The following is a 19,690-nucleotide window of genomic DNA, read 5'->3' as shown; positions in this document are numbered from 1 at the left end:
TTTGTGCTACTTCAACAGGAGAAAGACCAATCATACAGAGCAGCAAATGGACCAACAGGAAATAAGAGGACAGCCTCCTCAGGTATCCTACTATCACACAGTTTGCCCCTATTATTCCATCTGGAAGTCTTCCAGGAGTCAGCTATGGCCCACTAAGCTCCCAGTGGGTTAAGAACACTGCATCAGCTGCTTAAACACTGTGAGCATCATTTTGTAGCAGCACCTTTCTTCCAGCCATTAATATTAAACGGTCCTAACTAGGACATTCAGCACCAATGTGTGGGGAAATGCACAGCTCATTTCCTTGTCTTCTGGGCTCGGGTATATGGGGATGGCAAGTTAAACATCGAGCTGTGACATGAATATACCCCCTCCAGGACTTACAACTTTCCTGGCTTCCTGTTTCATCTCCTTCTACCTGAGACAAGGCCTCCTGGGCCAAGAAAAATTGCATCGACCGGCCCAAAGTGCCCTTCACTGATGCTCACAAATGGATAGCAAAAGTCTGTCTTTTGTCTTTGGTGAAATGTTTGGAGTTTTTTTCTTCTTTCCAAGCTACAAATATAATTGCAAAAAGCAATTCAAGGCATAGTTACGGCTAGAGCAGGACTTTCAACAGCACAATAAAGCACCATCTTCCTCTCGCTGAGTGCAGACTGAGGGCGAGCTGCTAGCTCATAAAGCAGCCAGTGAGGGTGAAGCGTCTCTTTGGGCATTATCACTGCACCGCCAGTCCTGGCTAGAATAACTGCTAACTGCACTTCACACTGCTGGCACTTCACACTATTGCCCGAGGCAACTTTGATGCAGACATGACACAATTGTTCCCTATTGTACAGTTGACTAATAGCCCAGTTCTTCCACAGATTCCCTGTTGATGTAAATAAATTGTATGGCCCATTACTTTGCCTGGCTCATTGAAGCCCTCTCTCTTTATAGCGAAATAGGATTCATTACTGTCTAGTCAGGAAACAACGTGCAGTGACAACTGGACTTTTTCGGCCTTCGCCAAACTCTCTCTGACCTTCTCTCTTCTTTCACTATTATATGAACATTTTATATTAGTGTCCAGAGGAACAAGAAAGAGAGTTCTTTTTTGTTTTTGCATAATTTGGCCCTAAATGAATAAAACATGCTCCAAATGGATAATTTAGCAAGATGATGTGAACTCTCTTGCTAAGATGAGGGCAACACCATCAGAGTGTGGCAGTCTGTCAAAACACAAGTCACACCTCACGCTGATGCTGCATTTATAAGCAGGCTTGGACTTTTTCTCCTAAATGATTCACTTTGTAAGAAGTAGTAATTAGTAATTAAAAACTGTTTTGCTCTCAGCCTGAGCTCTGTTGCGGTTTTGCCTTTGTTGTAGTGTTTTGTTGTGCGTTAAATGGATAACAGTAGACGAAGACAAGGATGAAATCTGAAAAGGCTGACTTGAAGATGGTACGATGACAGATTCAAATAGAGCATGTTACACTCAGTTACACAATATGTCTTCTAGCTGACTGGACAGCTACAGTCTCTCTGATGGTAAGCTGTCACTTGTCAGTTACGTCAAGATAGCTGGTAATCTTTCTATTTGCTCATTCAGTCTTTGCATCTCCACCAAAGGCCAAGCACTGTTGTGCTCTCATACATACTAAAATCACTTATTATATTTTAGTGCATTCCTAATGCACCACATCTTCTTCTTATGATTCATTCCATTATCTGGCATGTTGCACAGGAAAAGTCTTAAAAGATAAATTACAATTTCCCACCATCGACAAAATAAATAATTCAAGTGACCTTGAGTACCATTCATGATTTTTTAAAACATGTGACTATTGATTTACATCTAAAATGTGCAATTTCTGCCCAGAATTAAAATTATTATTAACTGAATCTTCTGCTCAGGTTGTGTCTTACCTATAAGAACTACAGACCCCCCCAAAACTTATAATGTCAGATACATCCTCTTCACTTCACACACTTGCAATGTGGTCACATAATATTTTAGGTAAAAAAAAAGGATTTTAACAAATGATCAAACAAAGCACACGGAAGATCTTCCACACAACTTTTCACTAGGCGACAGGGATGGTAGGTGGACTGGTTTTGATAAAGTGCTTTTCTACTCTACCTGAGCACTCTCCAAGTGAATCTCTCATTCACCAAAGCACTGTTTTCTGTCTTCAAGTGTTTTCTTTTTAACATTCACAGCCACACACAGGCCGATGAATGCATAGAGCAACTTGGGGTTCACTATCTTGCCCAAGGACACTTTAGCATGCAGACTGGAGCAGCCAGGATCGAACCACCAACCTTCCAGTTAGTAGATGACCTGTGCTACCTCTTGAGCTGTAGCAATCATTGTTAAATACAGCTACTTCTGACTGCTCCAGCCAGTGCCTATCAAACTGTATATTTTTGTTTATATCATATATATATATATATATATATATATATATAAAAATAGACATGAGTCTAGTTTTTGCTGCTGTCTGTCGAAGTGACAGGAGCTTTGCTGGTACTGGTTTGCACTCACTGTGACAGAAGCTTTTGCTCTGACAACTAAAGCAACATCTGAAAGTCTGTGTATGTAGCTTTAAAAGGGTTAGGGTATGTTTTGAAGCATTTGTAATGACCTTTAATAAATTATTGTGCAACACAACGCAACTCAAACTGCATATTTACAAAAGTGAAACGCAAATGAAAAGTTTCAAAGCAATGATAAGTAGCAAAAGTAATGTGTTTTTATTATGTTGCTCTTTGTTGTTTGCTTTCTCTTCTGTTTTTTTTCTCCATACAGGTGATCCAGGTGTTTTGTTTGTTTGTTTGTTTGTTTTTTCCTTTCTTCCCCCCCTTCTCACCGTCTTTTCTCCCCTTTGGTTTTCTTTCTCTCCCTCTCTTTCTTTCATTCTTTCTCCCTGTCCTATCCCCCAGTCACGTCTGTCCCGTTTGTAGCAACCGAAAATAAAATAAATTCATAATTATAATAAAGGTCAATCAAATGGACCAATATGGCAAGGCCATGATGATCCACTTGGTAAAACAAATCCGCTTGGCATCTTTCTTGGCCTTAAGACAACAATTCTGATGGCTAAAGATCCAAACGGGACACAAAAAAAAAAAAAAAAAAAAAAAAAAAAGATAAGGGAAGCAGTATTAAATATTTTCAAGACGTCTTAGCAGGAAAATCTTACAATACTACCAAGGGCAAGAAAACTATGATCCTCCTGGTAAATAGCTTCTGTGGAGCCACAATCATTCAAAGACATCTACTTTGTCTAATATTACACTGAATATGGGCACTGTATCACACTTACAGGGTCACTCTGTATGATGCCTTTCTAAGAATAGCTCCAACCTGAAGTTCTTACCATCTCAGGTGTAGTCATATTTTCTCACCTTGACATACTACACAGAAATGTAAAGACACCTACGACAACTGTCAACACAGATACCAAGTACCTGCGCTGACAGAATGACTCGGCAATCAAAGTGTGCCTGCCTCAAGCCAAGTTATTCATACTGCTACATATCACAGTTTTTCATAACGCTGTGCTCTGCGCTACACAAACTCCTAAAGATAAACTTGGTGGCGGTTGGTGTCATAAGAATCCTAACAGCGTGAGGAGTCCAAAGATGTGCTCGCTGAGATCTTCAAACCCCAGTTTCACTTCTTTTGCTGGGACATTCAAAGTCACCTGAAAAGCTGCTATGTTGTGACCCATTTATGTCCACAGAAGGCAGTCAACACTCGCTCCTCTGTCGAATGATAAAAACATTTGTGATCGGTCAGATGCATCTTTGAATTTGCCTCCAGAACTGTACATATAAGACACCATAACTTTGATCTTCTAGCTGTGTGGAACAACAGCTGGAAGGATCTCTGATGCTGTCCTCAGTCTCCATCAAGATGATGACACACCCACGGTTTTCCCTCAACTTTACTCGCTTTTCAGAACCTCAAATTACCTTTTGCTGCATTTCCAAACTCCATTTATCAGCTGCTGTTTGAAGTGACGGCTACTGCTTTTTCGTATTTATTAATTTGCGGCACATTCATGTTTAATGCTTTTCATTCATCAACTGCATTTATTATTCATGCGTAATTAACATCTTTGTGGCGTTATTGTTGCGTCTGTGTTTGTTGTTGTTATAAATAAATGTTTCATATTTTCATCAGGTGCATCAGGTTCATGTTTTCTTAAAAATACTTTCAGTTATGTCTTCTAAGCTCACTTCCTGTCTTTAAATGGGTATGCCTTGGGGAAACAGACACACTCTCTACTTTTAAGATTACATTTAAAAATTTCCTTTTTGATAAAGCTTATAATGATTGTTAGATCAGGTGACCCTGAATCCTCTCTTAGTTACGCTGCAATAAGCTGCCGGGAGCTTGAATATTTCATATTCACTCACTGTGTTTATATACCACTCTGTGTTTAATCGTTAGTTATTATTAATCTCTGGCTCTCTTACACAGCGTGTCTGTTCTCCATCCCCTCATCCCCAACCTGTTGCGGCAGATGGCCGCCCTTCCCTGTTCCTGGTTCTGCTGAAGGTTTCTTGCTGTTAAAAGGGAATTTTTCCTCCCCATTGTCACCAAGCGCTTGCTCCTTTGAGGCCATTTAATTGTTGGGGTTTTCTCTGTGTTATTTTAGAGTCTTTGCCTCATAATACAAAGCACCTTGAGGCAACTGTTGCTGTGATTTGGCGCTATACAAATAAAATTGAATTGAACTGAGTTGAATTATGTTAAACCGCGATCAAGCCTCAACGTCTGGCTGTGTTCACATAAGCTTTATTGTTGTGCAACAGTGGGACAACAATACCACTGTGCTATATTGGAAAATACACAGTTTTTGTTTGCCAACATGTGCATTCAGATTACTGTTAAAAACACATAACACAAGCAAAAGGATGCTTCAAGAGAGAAAAAAATGCACGTTTGGATTAGAGACACAGTTTGAGGAATATCGGGGTGTTGGATGCTTAAACTGAATGAAATGATGAATTAGATATTTAGTATGCATGTAGGGGTTAACAAATCAAGCACCATGAGAAAATGAAGAGGGAGAAATAGAGTCGAAAAAAAGAGCTGGAGTGAAATGGGGTGAAGTGCCTCTAGGGTTTTTTTCTATGTCATGTGCTGTGCTCAAACGACTATGAAAGTCCCCCACTTCCATATTGAATTGCCTTCTGCCTCACATGTGCTCATCAATAGGGCTGACGTGGAGTCATGGTGACAAGGTTTGCTACTTATGGGACCTGTCTGAATGCAGTGGAGAAGGCTTTACTTTTACTGTCATGCCACAGCGCTCTCGACAAGCACCAGTTACTGACTACAATGTGCGAATGCAAAATACTTGTCTTTATCCACAACAATAAAGGTCATTTGATTTGTTGTGTAATTCCATTAAGATGCCTGATAAAAGCAAACTTTTCAGCTTTTAACTTTTATTAACTCACTCTGATTACTAGATGGCATGGCAGCAAATGGACCGAGTGCCCAACATGAGTACTTTCAGAATAAATACATGCTGGAAATGAAAAGGTCCTCAAGTCCCACTTTATTTTCAGTACACAGTGCTGATGTCCCTGGAAGTGTAGCAGAAGGTTCTGAATATTCAGTAAACACTGGTCTAGGAAACATTTAAGTGAGAATTAAAAATGGCAAGCCACCTGCTCTTTTCATTACGGCAACTGTTGATTCAGACACAGGCTCTGGAAGTGATTTGCCATGTGACAGATTCACTCCTACCTAAACCCTGTTAAACACTGATCATCACTTGGCAGTCTACGAGCCAAGAAGTGAATACAAAGGCACACAAATACAAATCCGTGCTTCTTTTGTACTCTCTGTCCCAGATATTTCTCTCAACAGCATACGCGACACCAAACAGAGGCAAATGTTTTCACACATGGAAACATGCAAAAGAGCCCGAAACTTTGTTCTGTAGTGCAATATGGTCTGGAGAGCAGGATAGTGTGACACGAGCAGAAAAGTGCCAGCTTTGACTAAAGATTCCTTCTGGGCCGCTGAAAGCTTAACATACTCTGCAGCCTTAAAAACTAGCGGGCATTCTGTGCTGTGGTAAGAGCAGAAGGCTTGTTGATATATTGTTGTGAAATCACATATTGTCACAAGAAGGCACAAGATAAAGAACATTTAAAAGAGTTGGTCAAAATCCTCTTTGGTTGAATCCACATTCAAGGAAAAATGTTACAAAGGTTATTTCTTTTCTCCTTTTTTTGTCTTTTTTAAGATGTCGGACATCTAAATAGGTTTTCAGCATATTTTAATTTTCCAGAAGGTTAGGTCATGGGCCAAAACAAAAGGGTTTTCTCATTTAAAGGCCTTTGGTACTAAAAGTCTGCAAAGAAAATATCTCCACACCATTACATCAGCATCACCAGCCTGAGCTGCTGACTCTCTCGTTCATCATCTGAATGCTGCAGCAGAAATCAAGACTCATCAGATGAGGCAACTTTTTTCCAGTCTTCCATTGTCCAGTTTGGTGAGCCTGTGTGTAGCCTCAACTTACTGTTCTTAGCTGGAGTGGCAGCCAGTGTGGCCTTCTGCTGCTGTAGCACATCCTTTTCAAGGTTCAATGTGTATTTCAGAGATGCTCTTCTGAATACCTTGGTTGTAGTGACTGGTTATTTTGTTACTTTTGCCTTCCTATCAACTCAGAGCAGTCCGATTATTCTCCTCCAACCTCTGGCATCAACAAAGCATTTTCACCCAGAGACTTGCTGCTCCTTAGATATTTTCTGGGGGAGCAGCAGTAAATATCTTATAGATCATTCTCTATAAACCCTAGAGAGTGTGGGAAAATCCCAGTAGATCAGCAGTTTCTGAAATACTCAGACCCTCTCGCCTGACACCAACAACCATGCGACATTTAAAGGCATTGAAATCACCTTCTGCAAATCCCTCTCTGATGCTCCGTTTCAACTTCAAAGCTTGTCTTGACCTTGCCTAAACATACTGAGCTGCTACCATGGGACTAGCTGATCAGATATTGACATTAACAAGCAGCTGGACAATAAAATGAACAACAAAGTGAATAAAGTTGAATAATACATAATATAGTGGTTAGTGAGTGTATGTGGCAATGTTATCTGGTCAGTTTTCATGGATGTACACACTTATTATGCATATAACATATAAAATAAACTTTAAGTATAGAGATTATACTTATAAAAACCTTGTGCTTTTCACTAATATAACGTGGCTGTGTGTGATGATGCATGACGCTTTATGGAGGCTTCAGAAAAAGATTTCACTCTAAAATTTAGCTTCATTTCTTCAGCTAAGCAGCAATGGATGGAAGCCCAGTGTGTGTTAGTGAAACCAACAATAATTATTCCAAAGGTTTGCTAGCTAACAGCAGCAGCAATTACAATGACAACAGGCTGCCTTAATGAATCAGTGAGTCTTGAGCCTAAGTTTATTCTCACTTCTTATTAGAGACAGATGAAATGAAGAAGAACATTATGCATTACCTGGAGTGCTGCTAGCATTTTGAAATACCTCCCACTTCATTTGCTGTACACACACATACACAACATACACACGTATTGCTTTTCACTTCCATCTTCCCCCGGCGCAGCGCTGATTGATTAGATATTGAAAATGGTCTGTCAGCGTGTTTTAGAGAGGTACTCATCTGATAATGAATGCAACACCTCGGTTGGGAGCTAATTATATTAGAGACACAACTTGGTTCTGCTGTCTTGCTCTCTCAGTGTTGGTCCCTTTGGGAGACAAAGTCATGCAGAAACACACCCTGCTGCTTCGGCAAGGCTCATCAATGCCCACAGTAAAGATTTCCATCGGCCATGCCGGCTTATTCACAATTTGCTCCTCCGCCAGAAACCGTGACACAGTCAGAGACACATTTAGTCTGATACAAAGTACGTGTATAATGGCAAAAATTAAACTAAGCAGACACAAACTGAGTTGCAAAGCTACCTGATCTGCAACAGCACGGGCCAATTTGTCCATCCTCGAACCAGCCTCTGCAATTTTCTTAGCCGCGTTGATCACATCTGAGGAGTTCTTCAGGGGGCCTTTGCCTCTGGGAAAATTCAAGGAGAGAAGAAGGGAAAAAAGGGATGGTGGGTGGAGCTGCAGAGGCAGGAGACATGCAGAGCTTCCCTTTAAAGACTGCGCTCACCCCAGTGCTGCACAGGCATGTAGGGAAGCTAATTTGCTGTTTGTGGCATTAAAAATATGACACAATACAATAACAAAGATTTTCCCAGATAATGCATGAAACAAATACAGTCTACCTGTATCCCTAATGATCCATCTTGGAGACATGCTTTGAAGCACTCTCCAAGAAGGAAACAATTTATGCTTTAAAAGCAAAACATGAAAATTTTCAGAGAAGTTACGGTAAAAGGGAAAAAATACAGGAGAGGAAACCAGATTGTTTGTGATCTAAGTTGGGGGTTTTTTTCTTTCTTTTTTGCAACAAAGCGGACAGTTAATGTGGATAAGAGAACTGTGCCTGCCTCTCACTGATGTCTCATTTTTAGTCACTGGAAGTTGAAACTTCCATTCAGTTTGTTCATGCCAGCGTGAGTCAACGGGGTCACTGCCAAGTAATAACGGTGCAGTCACAGCACCGCAGTCACAAACACTCATGACTAATCATGGTTCTGATTTTCACCAGCCGCAATGGTGTGACCGGTATTGTTTTCACCTTGTGAGTGTTTGTGCGCGTAAGTAAGTGTCATTGTGGCAAAATGTGGTCCTGAGGACACCTACGGATCACGAACTACGGGTGGCTTAAGTACTGTGGCAGGGTTAATGTGTCTGTCTGAACGCTCAGATTAAGGAGACAGCTGGCTTTAAAAAAAGCAGGAGCCAACATATAGCCCGTCTCTGAACCATGACAACCATTACAGTCTGATCATAACAAAGTGCTTTTTTTTGCCTTCAACAAAACAGAATATAGTTTCCTTTTCAAACAATCTCCATCTGCATAATTTTCACATTTAAAATAAAAATGTCCACTGTGTGTCACTCTTACCTGGTGAAATCTGTCATCTCCATCATGATCATGCACATCTGCTTGGCGAGCACAATGATGTCGTTGCCATTGTCGTCCCACTTGGCAACTTCTGCGTCTAACTTGCACTTTTCCTGTCTGAAGCTCTCCACCTGCTCAGCAATCTTTGCCTTCTCCTCCTGGGGAAGCTGTGCCATGATGGCCTGCAGGCAACACGGGAGTATGAAGGAAGCAAAAAGCATTAGAGAAGGAGGAAGATATTATGAAAGGGTACATTTGAGCTGAATAAATTGGGAAGATGGCTCATGAGGGAAAAAACAGTGGAGAAAATAAAGGAGAGAGTTAAAGTTGGGGAGGAGAGAATGAGAAGGAAATGAGAAAGAAAGAGGGATTATGCTAAGAGAAACAGCATAGAGGGCATTTATAAAAGAGCTGTTGCACCATTTGTTCATTTTTTCCCTTCTGGTACACTTTTTTTATCCACTCAACAAAAACTTGGACAAAAGTTAAACATTAAATCTGGGGTCTGACGACTAGCTCCTCTGAAACACTTCAAAATAAAGTTCTAAACTTTATATTTAATGACTGGAACTTTTCAAACCACTTGACATCTTATATCCATAAAAAGCAAATCCATTTTTTTTTATTCGCCTTCATTTTTTTTTCTCCTTCCATGAGAATACATTTGCTCTCTCAGCGGCCTTTGGGGGCAGGTCCAAAATGGCATAAATCTTGTGGCAAGGTCACAGGCGCAGTAAGGACCCAGTATTATTTGGGAGATAAATGTATAATTACCTCGCTTCTTAGACCAGAGAATGAATAATGCATTTGTTCAACATTATGTCAGGGAGGTGAGATGGAAGGAAGAGTAACCTGGTTTCCATTAGGTCGATTCTATTGACTCGAGAGGGTGAGAGAGAAAACGAGTACAGTGAAAAAAGGAAAGTCACCATTGTTTTTTAACCTCATCTATTATTGACTGCCCTCCAAGAATTGCCATTCTCTTAATGAAATAATCACCCTACTCCTCCCTTTCCCTCTCTCACAGCAAAGCTGGTGTGTGGGGGTGTGGGGCGAGCTTGATGAGCGAGTGCGTCACTTTGCTCAGTGCCTCTGGTAGATGCGTGAGGAGGGAAACGGGGGGGGAAAAAAACATAGACGACTTGTCTTCTTGAAATTCTTTGAAAGCGAATAAGCATAGGGGAGAGGGCCAACAATGAAAAAGAGAAAATTGAAATTACAGACAGAAATAGGGAAGCATGGAGGCACAATTTTCTCATCAGAGGCCAGCAGATGCGTCCATGAGCTTTGGCCTACTGATCACTTTGTGAGCGGGGTGCTGCAAAGCTTTGATGGCGGTTAGCTTGAAAAAAGAAAAAGAAAAGAAAGAAAAAAGCCCATACGGCATAAACAAACAAGCAAAACCAGCCCCCTCAAGCCCAGTGTAGATTTCCTCTGCTGCTTGTGCCAAGACACACAAACAACAGAGCTGAAGCAAATCCCATTTAACAGCATGTGGGGTGAAAACACTGCTCATACTTAAAACAAATACCAAGTTACTATGTATTCAGACTGCACAATGAGGAATAAACCATTTAAATCACACAAGTGATTCCAGCAGGGCAAACTTCTATTCGCACTGCAGGTATGCCTGCGCGCGTTGCTCAGGGGCTCTGGGTCCTCGACACCGCTGACTGGCTGAACATCGACTTTGCGCTCGCTCATCTACACATCAAAAACACGTCCAAATGTTAGTTCACTAAGGAGATTTGTATTATTTTATTAGAGTCACGAGTGGTTCTTAAAGCGGTGTCTGTGTCGCATAGCGTCCCAATGATGATTTTTTTATGGATGGCAATTTGCAGAAATCGTAAAAACTGTGCTACATGATAAAAAAGTTAATACATTCAAATGGGATGAATTTATGCCAGTTAAACAAGGATGCTGTGTCTATTTTTCTTTATTATTTTGGCATTTTTTTGACGTGGAAGAAACTCACCCAGAAACAGTCACAGCCTACTTTAACAACTCTATTTTATCAGCAATGAAAACATGGAGCCAAGTCACCAGCAGCACGGCACTGCCTCACCTCAGACAACCTCAAACATAGCTGTTTTTTAATTTTCAATTTATTCTTCAAAACTACCTAAGAATCCTAATCTTAACACATCTTAACACATTTGCCTTAAAATAACCGTACAGTTATTTTAATATACATTTTTTGGACTGTGTAAGCCACTTAAAAATGTTGCTGTTTTCTTCTAATCTTTAAAACAATTTTTTTAAAAAAGCCTCATAATTACATGTCATCCCCCCCGCCCATGATATCAAAAATGGTGTCAAGTATCAAGTATTTCTGTGGGCATCAGTATCGAGTTTAAAATTCTTGGATGGTGGCCACACTAATATGTTGCATGAACTGCTCTGCTCACTCTTTTCATGCACACCTGCTTCCTTCTCGCTGACCTGAATCTATGTCGCTGCCACTGGTGTTACAGTTGTTCTTACAGCATTTCAAAAGCTTTTTAAACCCCACAGTCCACTGGTGGGGAAGTCACAACCTGCTGAGCTGAGCCTCAGGTGTGTTCATGTGGGAAATGACAAGGTCAAAGTCTAAATGCCAAGTATTAACACTTAGTCACATTCTACATTTATATTCTCGAAATTCTCGGCTGATTTTTTTGCTTTGTTCTATTTAACACCGCTTGCTGTTTCTCAGCTCTAAGAAAGTTGTATTTATGTTGCTGACTTGAATTACAACCTGTTTTTAAATTCAAATGAGTCTGAATAATACTTCAAGTATTCACAAATATAACCTTGAGAACAACAAAATATATTTTAGTCCAGATTCGTTAAAGGTGCTTGTGCTCTCAGCAGGTGGGGTCTGACGATTCAATAGCCCCCCCTTGGATATGACTTGCTGATTACATGTTCACATCTTAGTGTGGCCAAAAATACAGGGAGTGCAGAATTATTAGGCAAATGAGTATTTTGTCCACATCATCCTCTTCATGCATGTTGTCTTACTCCAAGCTGTATAGGCTCGAAAGCCTACTACCAATTAAGCATATTAGGTGATGTGCATCTCTGTAATGAGAAGGGGTGTGGTCTAATGACATCAACACCCTATATCAGGTGTGCATAATTATTAGGCAACTTCCTTTCCTTTGGCAAAATGGGTCAAAAGAAGGACTTGACAGGCTCAGAAAAGTCAAAAATAGTGAGATATCTTGCAGAGGGATGCAGCAGTCTCAAAATTGCAAAGCTTCTGAAGCGTGATCATCGAACAATCAAGCGTTTCATTCAAAATAGTCAACAGGGTCGCAAGAAGCGTGTGGAAAAACCAAGGCGCAAAATAACTGCCCATGAACTGAGAAAAGTCAAGCGTGTAGCTGCCAAGATGCCACTTGCCACCAGTTTGGCCATATTTCAGAGCTGCAACATCACTGGAGTGCCCAAAAGCACAAGGTGTGCAATACTCAGAGACATGGCCAAGGTAAGAAAGGCTGAAAGACGACCACCACTGAACAAGACACACAAGCTGAAACGTCAAGACTGGGCCAAGAAATATCTCAAGACTGATTTTTCTAAGGTTTTATGGACTGATGAAATGAGAGTGAGTCTTGATGGGCCAGATGGATGGGCCCGTGGCTGGATTGGTAAAGGGCAGAGAGCTCCAGTCCGACTCAGACGCCAGCAAGGTGGAGGTGGAGTACTGGTTTGGGCTGGTATCATCAAAGATGAGCTTGTGGGGCCTTTTCGGGTTGAGGATGGAGTCAAGCTCAACTCCCAGTCCTACTGCCAGTTTCTGGAAGACACCTTCTTCAAGCAGTGGTACAGGAAGAAGTCTGCATCCTTCAGGAAAAACATGATTTTCATGCAGGACAATGCTCCATCACACGCATCCAAGTACTCCACAGCGTGGCTGGCAAGAAAGGGTATAAAAGAAGAAAAACTAATGACATGGCCTCCTTGTTCACCTGATCTGGACCCCATTGAGAACCTGTGGTCCATCATCAAATGTGAGATTTACAAGGAGGGAAAACAGTACACCTCTCTGAACAGTGTCTGGGAGGCTGTGGTTGCTGCTGCACGCAATGTTGATGGTGAACAGATCAAAACACTGACAGAATCCATGGATGGCAGGCTTTTGAGTGTCCTTGCAAAGAAAGGTGGCTATATTGGTCGCTGATTTGTTTTTGTTTTGTTTTTGAATGTCAGAAATGTATATTTGTGAATGTGGAGATGTTATATTGGTTTCACTGGTAAAAATAAATAATTGAAATGGGTATATATTTGTTTTTTGTTAAGTTGCCTAATAATTCTGCACAGTAATAGTCACCTGCACACACAGATATCCCCCTAAAATAGCTAAAACTAAAAACAAACTAAAAACTACTTCCAAAAACATTCAGCTTTGATATTAATGAGTTTTTTGGGTTCATTGAGAACATGGTTGTTGTTCAATAATAAAATTATTCCTCAAAAATACAACTTGCCTAATAATTCTGCACTCCCTGTATAATGCACTGTGAGTGCTGCCTCAGTAATAGGGACACTGGTGCTTGTGCTGTGACAGGCAGAGCTCTCTGATCTCAGGTCTCGAAGGTGGTCATTATCATCTTTGCTGTTCACATCTTTCCAGCACCCAACTGTTGAGGCATCAATAATTCACTTATTTCTATTATTATACTGAATGGTATGCTGCCAGTGTCAAAAAGGGTGAGTACGCCATTAGGAGAAACACATGGTATGCATGGTATGGTTTTGCAAAATGGCACTGCAATGAGGCAGGGAAATAAAAATGTAAATTGAGAATCAGAGAGCCTCTAGATGCACTAAAACTGTTTGTTTTTTTCCTTCTCCCCATCTTCTGCTTGTAGAAACTACATAAAACGAAGTGAAACTGCTCTCCTAAACAACTACAGGGAGCAAAAAGTCTCTTGAACTCAACAATTTAGAGTGAAAATTCCTTCTCTAAAATTAGGGATCAGGGGAAGTTGGGGAGAGAAAGTGAGGGATTTGGTTAGTATACCGATTCACTCTGAAAACGGCGTGACAAAAGAGAGTGCGTCAGGGAGGAAAAGAGAGAGAAAGAGGTTCTGAACACAAAAGAGAGCTGCAAGAACAAGGGTAAACACACGAGCCAATTGGGACGTCAGGGGAGCAGGAAGGGCCCCTGGTGAAGCACCCCCCCCCCTGCCAAACACACATGAGCGCGCGCACACTCACACACACCGTCGTCTCCTCCTCCTCCTTCTATCCTGCACTCTAGAATTCACTTATCCCCAAATCCCTTTCCCTACTTTACTGATAACAACAAGGAGCGGGCCTCGGGAGCTTAACATAGTGGCAAATCCGGCCGAGGGAGTTCTGTGCCAATACACTCCGCGGCTCGGCTACGTCTGCAGGGATTAGAGCGCTTTCCGGGTTTCTTCACCAAGTGCCGCATCTTGAAATGACTTTAATTTGTTTCATTTGAAATAAACTGCCCAGACACTCAGAGTTCAATTTTATGGATGACCTATCAGCTGTTATCCAATCACAGTGTTAAGAAATGTTTGCCGTGTGTTGGGGTGCTTTATGTTTGGCTCCCCGTGCATTATCTGTGGCTTGTTATAGCAGCAGAGTTTGCTTCGGCATGTTCTGATAGAAAGAGACACTATACACAGACCCAATTCGCCTCTGTGTTTTTCTGCCCCCTCATTATACATGTTTGCTTTAATAACTTGGCTTTATGCAAAAGTATAATACAAGTGAAAAGCAGAGCACTACACAAGCCTGGGGAACAAAGGCTCCTGGGACTGCCCTAGACTTAATTTGATTTTTTCCCCTCTCTTTGGAGAAAGAAAGAGATTGAGGAACTTACTGAAGATATCATGCCTGTGTCCTGTGTGTGATACGACATACTGAAGGGGCTTGGAGGGATCGTGACTGTAAACCCCAGTATGCTCGTGTCAACTCCTATGGCAAAACCAGATTACGCTTTCTCTTGTCTCTTTGAATAGAAACACAGCTCGCTAGCATGGACTTGGCATGACCGTGAGAGGATAGCAAGCTCTATCCTGACACAACTGGATGAGGCAGACTGGGCAGATCACCAGCGGTTCACAGCAAAAACATCTTTTATGAATGCACTTGCCTCATGCATGTTTAAGCTCTGAGGGCATAACAGTAACCATGAGTAAAACAGGCAATATCAATTAACTATGTGAGAAGCTTTGTCAGCACGTCAGATACTAAGAAGGCACCACATGACGATGCAAACTCAACGTACAAATACAAGTAATCACATTTGATAACCTGCTGTGATATATGGCTTTTTGATTTAAACCACCTTATATCCTTATATCGCAGTAATAAGTTATGACAAAGGGACATGTTGTGACTTCAGACTGTTTCCAAGAAGAGCTGCCCACTCAAATCACAGCTGAGTGCCAGGAAAACTAGTTAACAGTTTGGTGCTGTGGAGCTCCTTTGTGTGCAAAGGCTGGTGCGTCTAAGCTCAGATGGCCACGCAACGTTACACCGCGGGTGCCTTAGTGGGAGTATACATACAGCAAACTTAAAGTACTTCGCACCCAGGACCCCTACAGTGCTGGATCGGCTATTGTGCACCCAAAAGCCTGCGCCTGTTCTTAATCCTCATAATTAGAATAAATTCTTACTCTTCATTTGAACTGACTGACATTTGTTCTCTTGACAGAAATCAAATCTAAAATATTCTTCCATGCTTGTATATAGAGTGTACATTATTGGTCTGTTTTTAAGGATGGAAAATATATCATTTGAATTTCCCTGAGTCATTTAAACATTTTCTTCTACGTGCTGCTAGTTCTTGATGTTCTGGGTGCTTTATTAAGAAATAAAACAGTGTCAGGTGTTCGATCAGATGCCTGATATGAGCTGTAATTAAATTTCACTCACAAGTACTTCCAGTGTTGATTGTGACTTCCATCTTTAAGGTGCAAAGGCAGAAGTAGCAAGATGGTGTCATAGAGTCGTAATGTGGGAGGGAAGAGGTTGGGGTGGGTGGATGGTTCAACATGATATGCAGCTTTGCCCACAGGAGCCTATTTGTTTCCTTCTGCATTTCTCTCTTTAAACTATGAAAATAATCTTTAGCTAACCCAAGGCAATGATAAAAAAATAAATAAATAAATAAATTTTTTTTGGTTCTGTTTTCAAGGGTTTGTTGGCAGGAATCATGTGATGATATTGAAAAGTTATACAACATGTTCTCATAGAAAACCTCCATTTATGGGTTAGTTTCTAAAATCCAATAATGGTAAATGAGTTGGTGCTTATAGAGTGCTTTTCTACTCAATTTGAGCACTCAAAGCACGTTCCTACTACAATCCTCATTCACCTACTTTTAAATTCATTTTTTCTATGTAGTTTGAAGCACTTTTGCCCTAATGTTAAAGCACACAATGAATGCATTGGGGTCAACTCGGGGTTCAGAGATGTGCAGGTTGGATGAGCCGGGGATTAAACCACTGAACTTCTGATAAGTAGATGACCCACCCCAGAAAAAATAAGAAACAAACAAAAAACAATAACGGCCTTACTTTGAAGCCATGACCAGTAGACTACTGCGACTAAATGTCTAACTGAGTCAGTTCCTGTCACACAGGCTACTGTCCAGCACAGGGTTCAGTAGTCATGAGTTAGCTGTTTTGTTTTACCTGTCAGCAGACACCACATGTCACATGTAGCACATTGAGTTATAACAAGCTGCTGTTTTGATGTGTTTTATTTCTCCCTTTTTATGCATTAGCCCCATGCGTGCACACTGTGGAGAGACACGGGCGGGATAATGAAGGCCTCTGCCACAGAGAGAGGTGTCGGGCCAAGTCGCACTCCTGCCATCCACAATCCATTCAACATGCAACACACCGCTAGTCTCTGTGTGTGTTGCTGGAGGGGAGCAAGCACTGATACCCTCTTAATGTCCTTTAAGCTGGGCCCAAGTGAAAAATCACTAATGTGAAACAAAGCCCAGACCATGGCGATCACGACTGAAGCCTTGGCTCAGCACTGTACTGTATTTTGTGTTGTGGCTAGTGTCTGAAGGGAATTTGGTAATTACTTTTGTGTTTGTGATTGCAATTTTACACCTGCCATCCCAGAACGGTGTTTATTTAAAATAATACAGCTTGTTAGGACCATTTAAATGGACTTATATGCTATGTAAATGGACACAGTTGGATGAATCAATTTATGAGTAGACAGGGAATGGGGACGAATGTATACAAAGCAGCAACACTATAGTCACTTTGGTATTGCTGCTACTCTTTACCCAAAACAAATATATGTTACTTTTTATGTCAGCTTTGATGTTGATGTGCATTTGAGCAGTTGCAGCACAGAAGGGATGTGAACATTCACTCACCCGGGCACTCTGTCCAGCAATAAGTTGGTCATCTTCAGTCTGGACACTAGTCCTGCTGCGAGTATCATAGTCCTCTTGTTCAAAGTCAGAATCATCTTCCAGCTCCTCTGGTGTCTGCAGCAAACACAAAGACAGAGATAAAGTCAGAGATCAGGGAACAAACTGAAATAGACAGCTGAAAAGGGCATTTTTTTCTGCTTTCAAGCCCCAATGTGCTGAAATCATGTCCTTCTAATGCGTAGAGAATGGCTTAAAGATCCCTGAAAAGATAATTGTCTCTGCCATTTTCCTACGTAAAGTCTTCCGTCATATTAAAAACCATATCCAATAGGTATTTCCAAATCAAATTCACAGCCATAATGATTTATGCATTATTTACTGAGTGCTAAAAAGATAACTGGGAGGAAAGACAAAGTCATCTGCGAATGCATTTACTGTAACATGTCCCAAAGCATGTTGTTTAACTGCAGAGTATTTGTGAAACGGAAAAGCTCAAAGTCAAAACTCTTTACAAATGAGCATAACAGAGATGCTACCAATATTGTTTCAATCGCTTAAATATTATAATCAGTGTTATTATTAATTTTCTTTGAAACATTTTGACTTAAAGTCTTTAGCCAAACTCTTAAGTTACTGTTTGAATCCTGAATGCTTTTTTTTTGGCATAAGATTTAAAAACTGCTGTGCAGTGATTGTAAATTCTTAATGTAATTCAAAGCTAAAATAGTTTCAAAGCTGGGGAAAAATCCCTGTGTGTTTCATCAAATAAAGAATTCAGAGGAATTAGCAAGAAGAAGAAAAAGAAGAAGAAATGAGAGAATATCTGCTTCACTTTGTTTATAACTTTGTATGTGTTTTCTGTACGAGGCGAGTGACTCAATCATTAATAAGCATCTTTATTCCTCTCTGCTGTCTTTTAAGTGACGTCCCAATGATAAAGGCTGCTAGTTTGCCAGGTAACTTCAAAGCAAGTAGTTGATCTAATGCAGATGGATCAATTTTAACAGCATCACAATGATAACACAGCTGGGCGGCTTAGCTTCTGTGGAGCAGAGGATCAAATATAGACATGTATCTGTGTAAAATTATTCTTACATGGTGACAGCCTGTATTCACAGTTCTGTCACAGCTATGGTTGTGAAGTGCATAGTGTTGCCTGGTTATTTATATCGGTATTATAATAAACTAACAGTAGTTTAGTTTTTCTCAAAAGGAGCACTTACAGTATAAAACAGGACCACAAAAGTACCACAGGTTGCTAGAAGGCCTACATTTAACTGTGCTAAATTTCCTTCTTAATTTTAGTACAATGCGAATGATTTTCTTTCAACTCAGTCAGTGATATGATTATTCTCTAAATAAAAATAAAAAATGTGCCCATTCTGCCCTAATGATTGCATCGTTGAACTAAGGAAATAAAAGGCAAAAGGGAAGAGCATTTACACACTGGAAATTAGCTACTTATAATTTATTCACACAAATCTCAGGCCATATGGAGCTTCATTATCCATTCTTTAATTCAAGTCAGTTTGTTTGCTCACAATAGTGGGAATACAATTTCTTCATAGTTTCATAATAGCCGTTTCGTGCATATCCATTTGTAATAGGTTTTATAAAAGCAAATGTTTTATCAACTCATTCTACTGCAAACACCTACAATTTAGCTAGCATACAATTCATTTATTTTACTGTTTATTGAACATAAAATCACTTTTTAATCATTTCTTTTGTTGGTAGCTTCACTAAATTATAGGATCTTGTTTCTTTACTGATCTAATTTCAGTTTATAGATATGACAGTGTTATCCTGTCACAAATTAAATGCAGTATATTACTGGTGCACCTGTTTAAGTCTCGGGTAAAATATCCAGGATAAGGGAACCAGTTGCTGACTATCTTTGTGAGACAGGTTATTCATGATAGCCAATTTAAAAAAAAAAGAAAAAAAAGAGCCAGCTGTGTGAATGTGCAGCAGTGAAGATGATCGGTTTTGCTTTTCGTCAATAAAAAAAAAAGTCTGATTAGAGCTGTGATCACACAGACATTAAGATTGTGATAAAAAAAAACAAAAGCAGCCCCCTCATTGATTTCAATCAGGTCATTGCGTGGGGGTGCCAACTCAGAGGTTGCGTTACCTTGGAGATTGTGTTGCTATGTGTATAGGTTTCTGCTATTTACCTTGTGATGATTTTAACAAGCCTAAGGATCTTTCAATAAAAGAGGCCTACTATTACGATTACATTTTAGCATTTACACAGGCCATGAAACAACTTAACCCCATCAGA

The 19,690-nt window shown here is 40.5% G+C and overlaps 1 protein-coding gene across 1 annotated transcript in view; it reads right to left on the bottom strand.

The window, feature by feature from the left end:
• Positions 1 to 19,690, bottom strand: part of ctnna2 (catenin (cadherin-associated protein), alpha 2) — a 332,764-nt gene that overhangs the window by 5,079 nt on the left and 307,995 nt on the right. The window contains exons 14-16 of the mRNA XM_084931407.1: positions 17,407 to 17,520; positions 9,033 to 9,214; positions 7,967 to 8,072 (exon numbers count right to left, since the gene is read on the bottom strand). Of these exons, the coding sequence (XP_084787533.1) occupies positions 7,967 to 8,072; positions 9,033 to 9,214; positions 17,407 to 17,520 (402 nt within the window). The remainder of the gene's footprint in view (positions 1 to 7,966; positions 8,073 to 9,032; positions 9,215 to 17,406; positions 17,521 to 19,690) is intronic.

The sequence above is a fragment of the Perissodus microlepis genome, chromosome 6, assembly GCF_051167445.1.
Source record: "Perissodus microlepis isolate ML-2025 ecotype Zambia chromosome 6, ASM5116744v1, whole genome shotgun sequence".
NCBI classification, from domain to species: Eukaryota; Metazoa; Chordata; class Actinopteri; order Cichliformes; family Cichlidae; genus Perissodus; species Perissodus microlepis.
The sequence above is the reverse complement of the archived record's forward strand: the minus strand, read 5'-3'. Positions and strand labels throughout refer to the sequence as shown.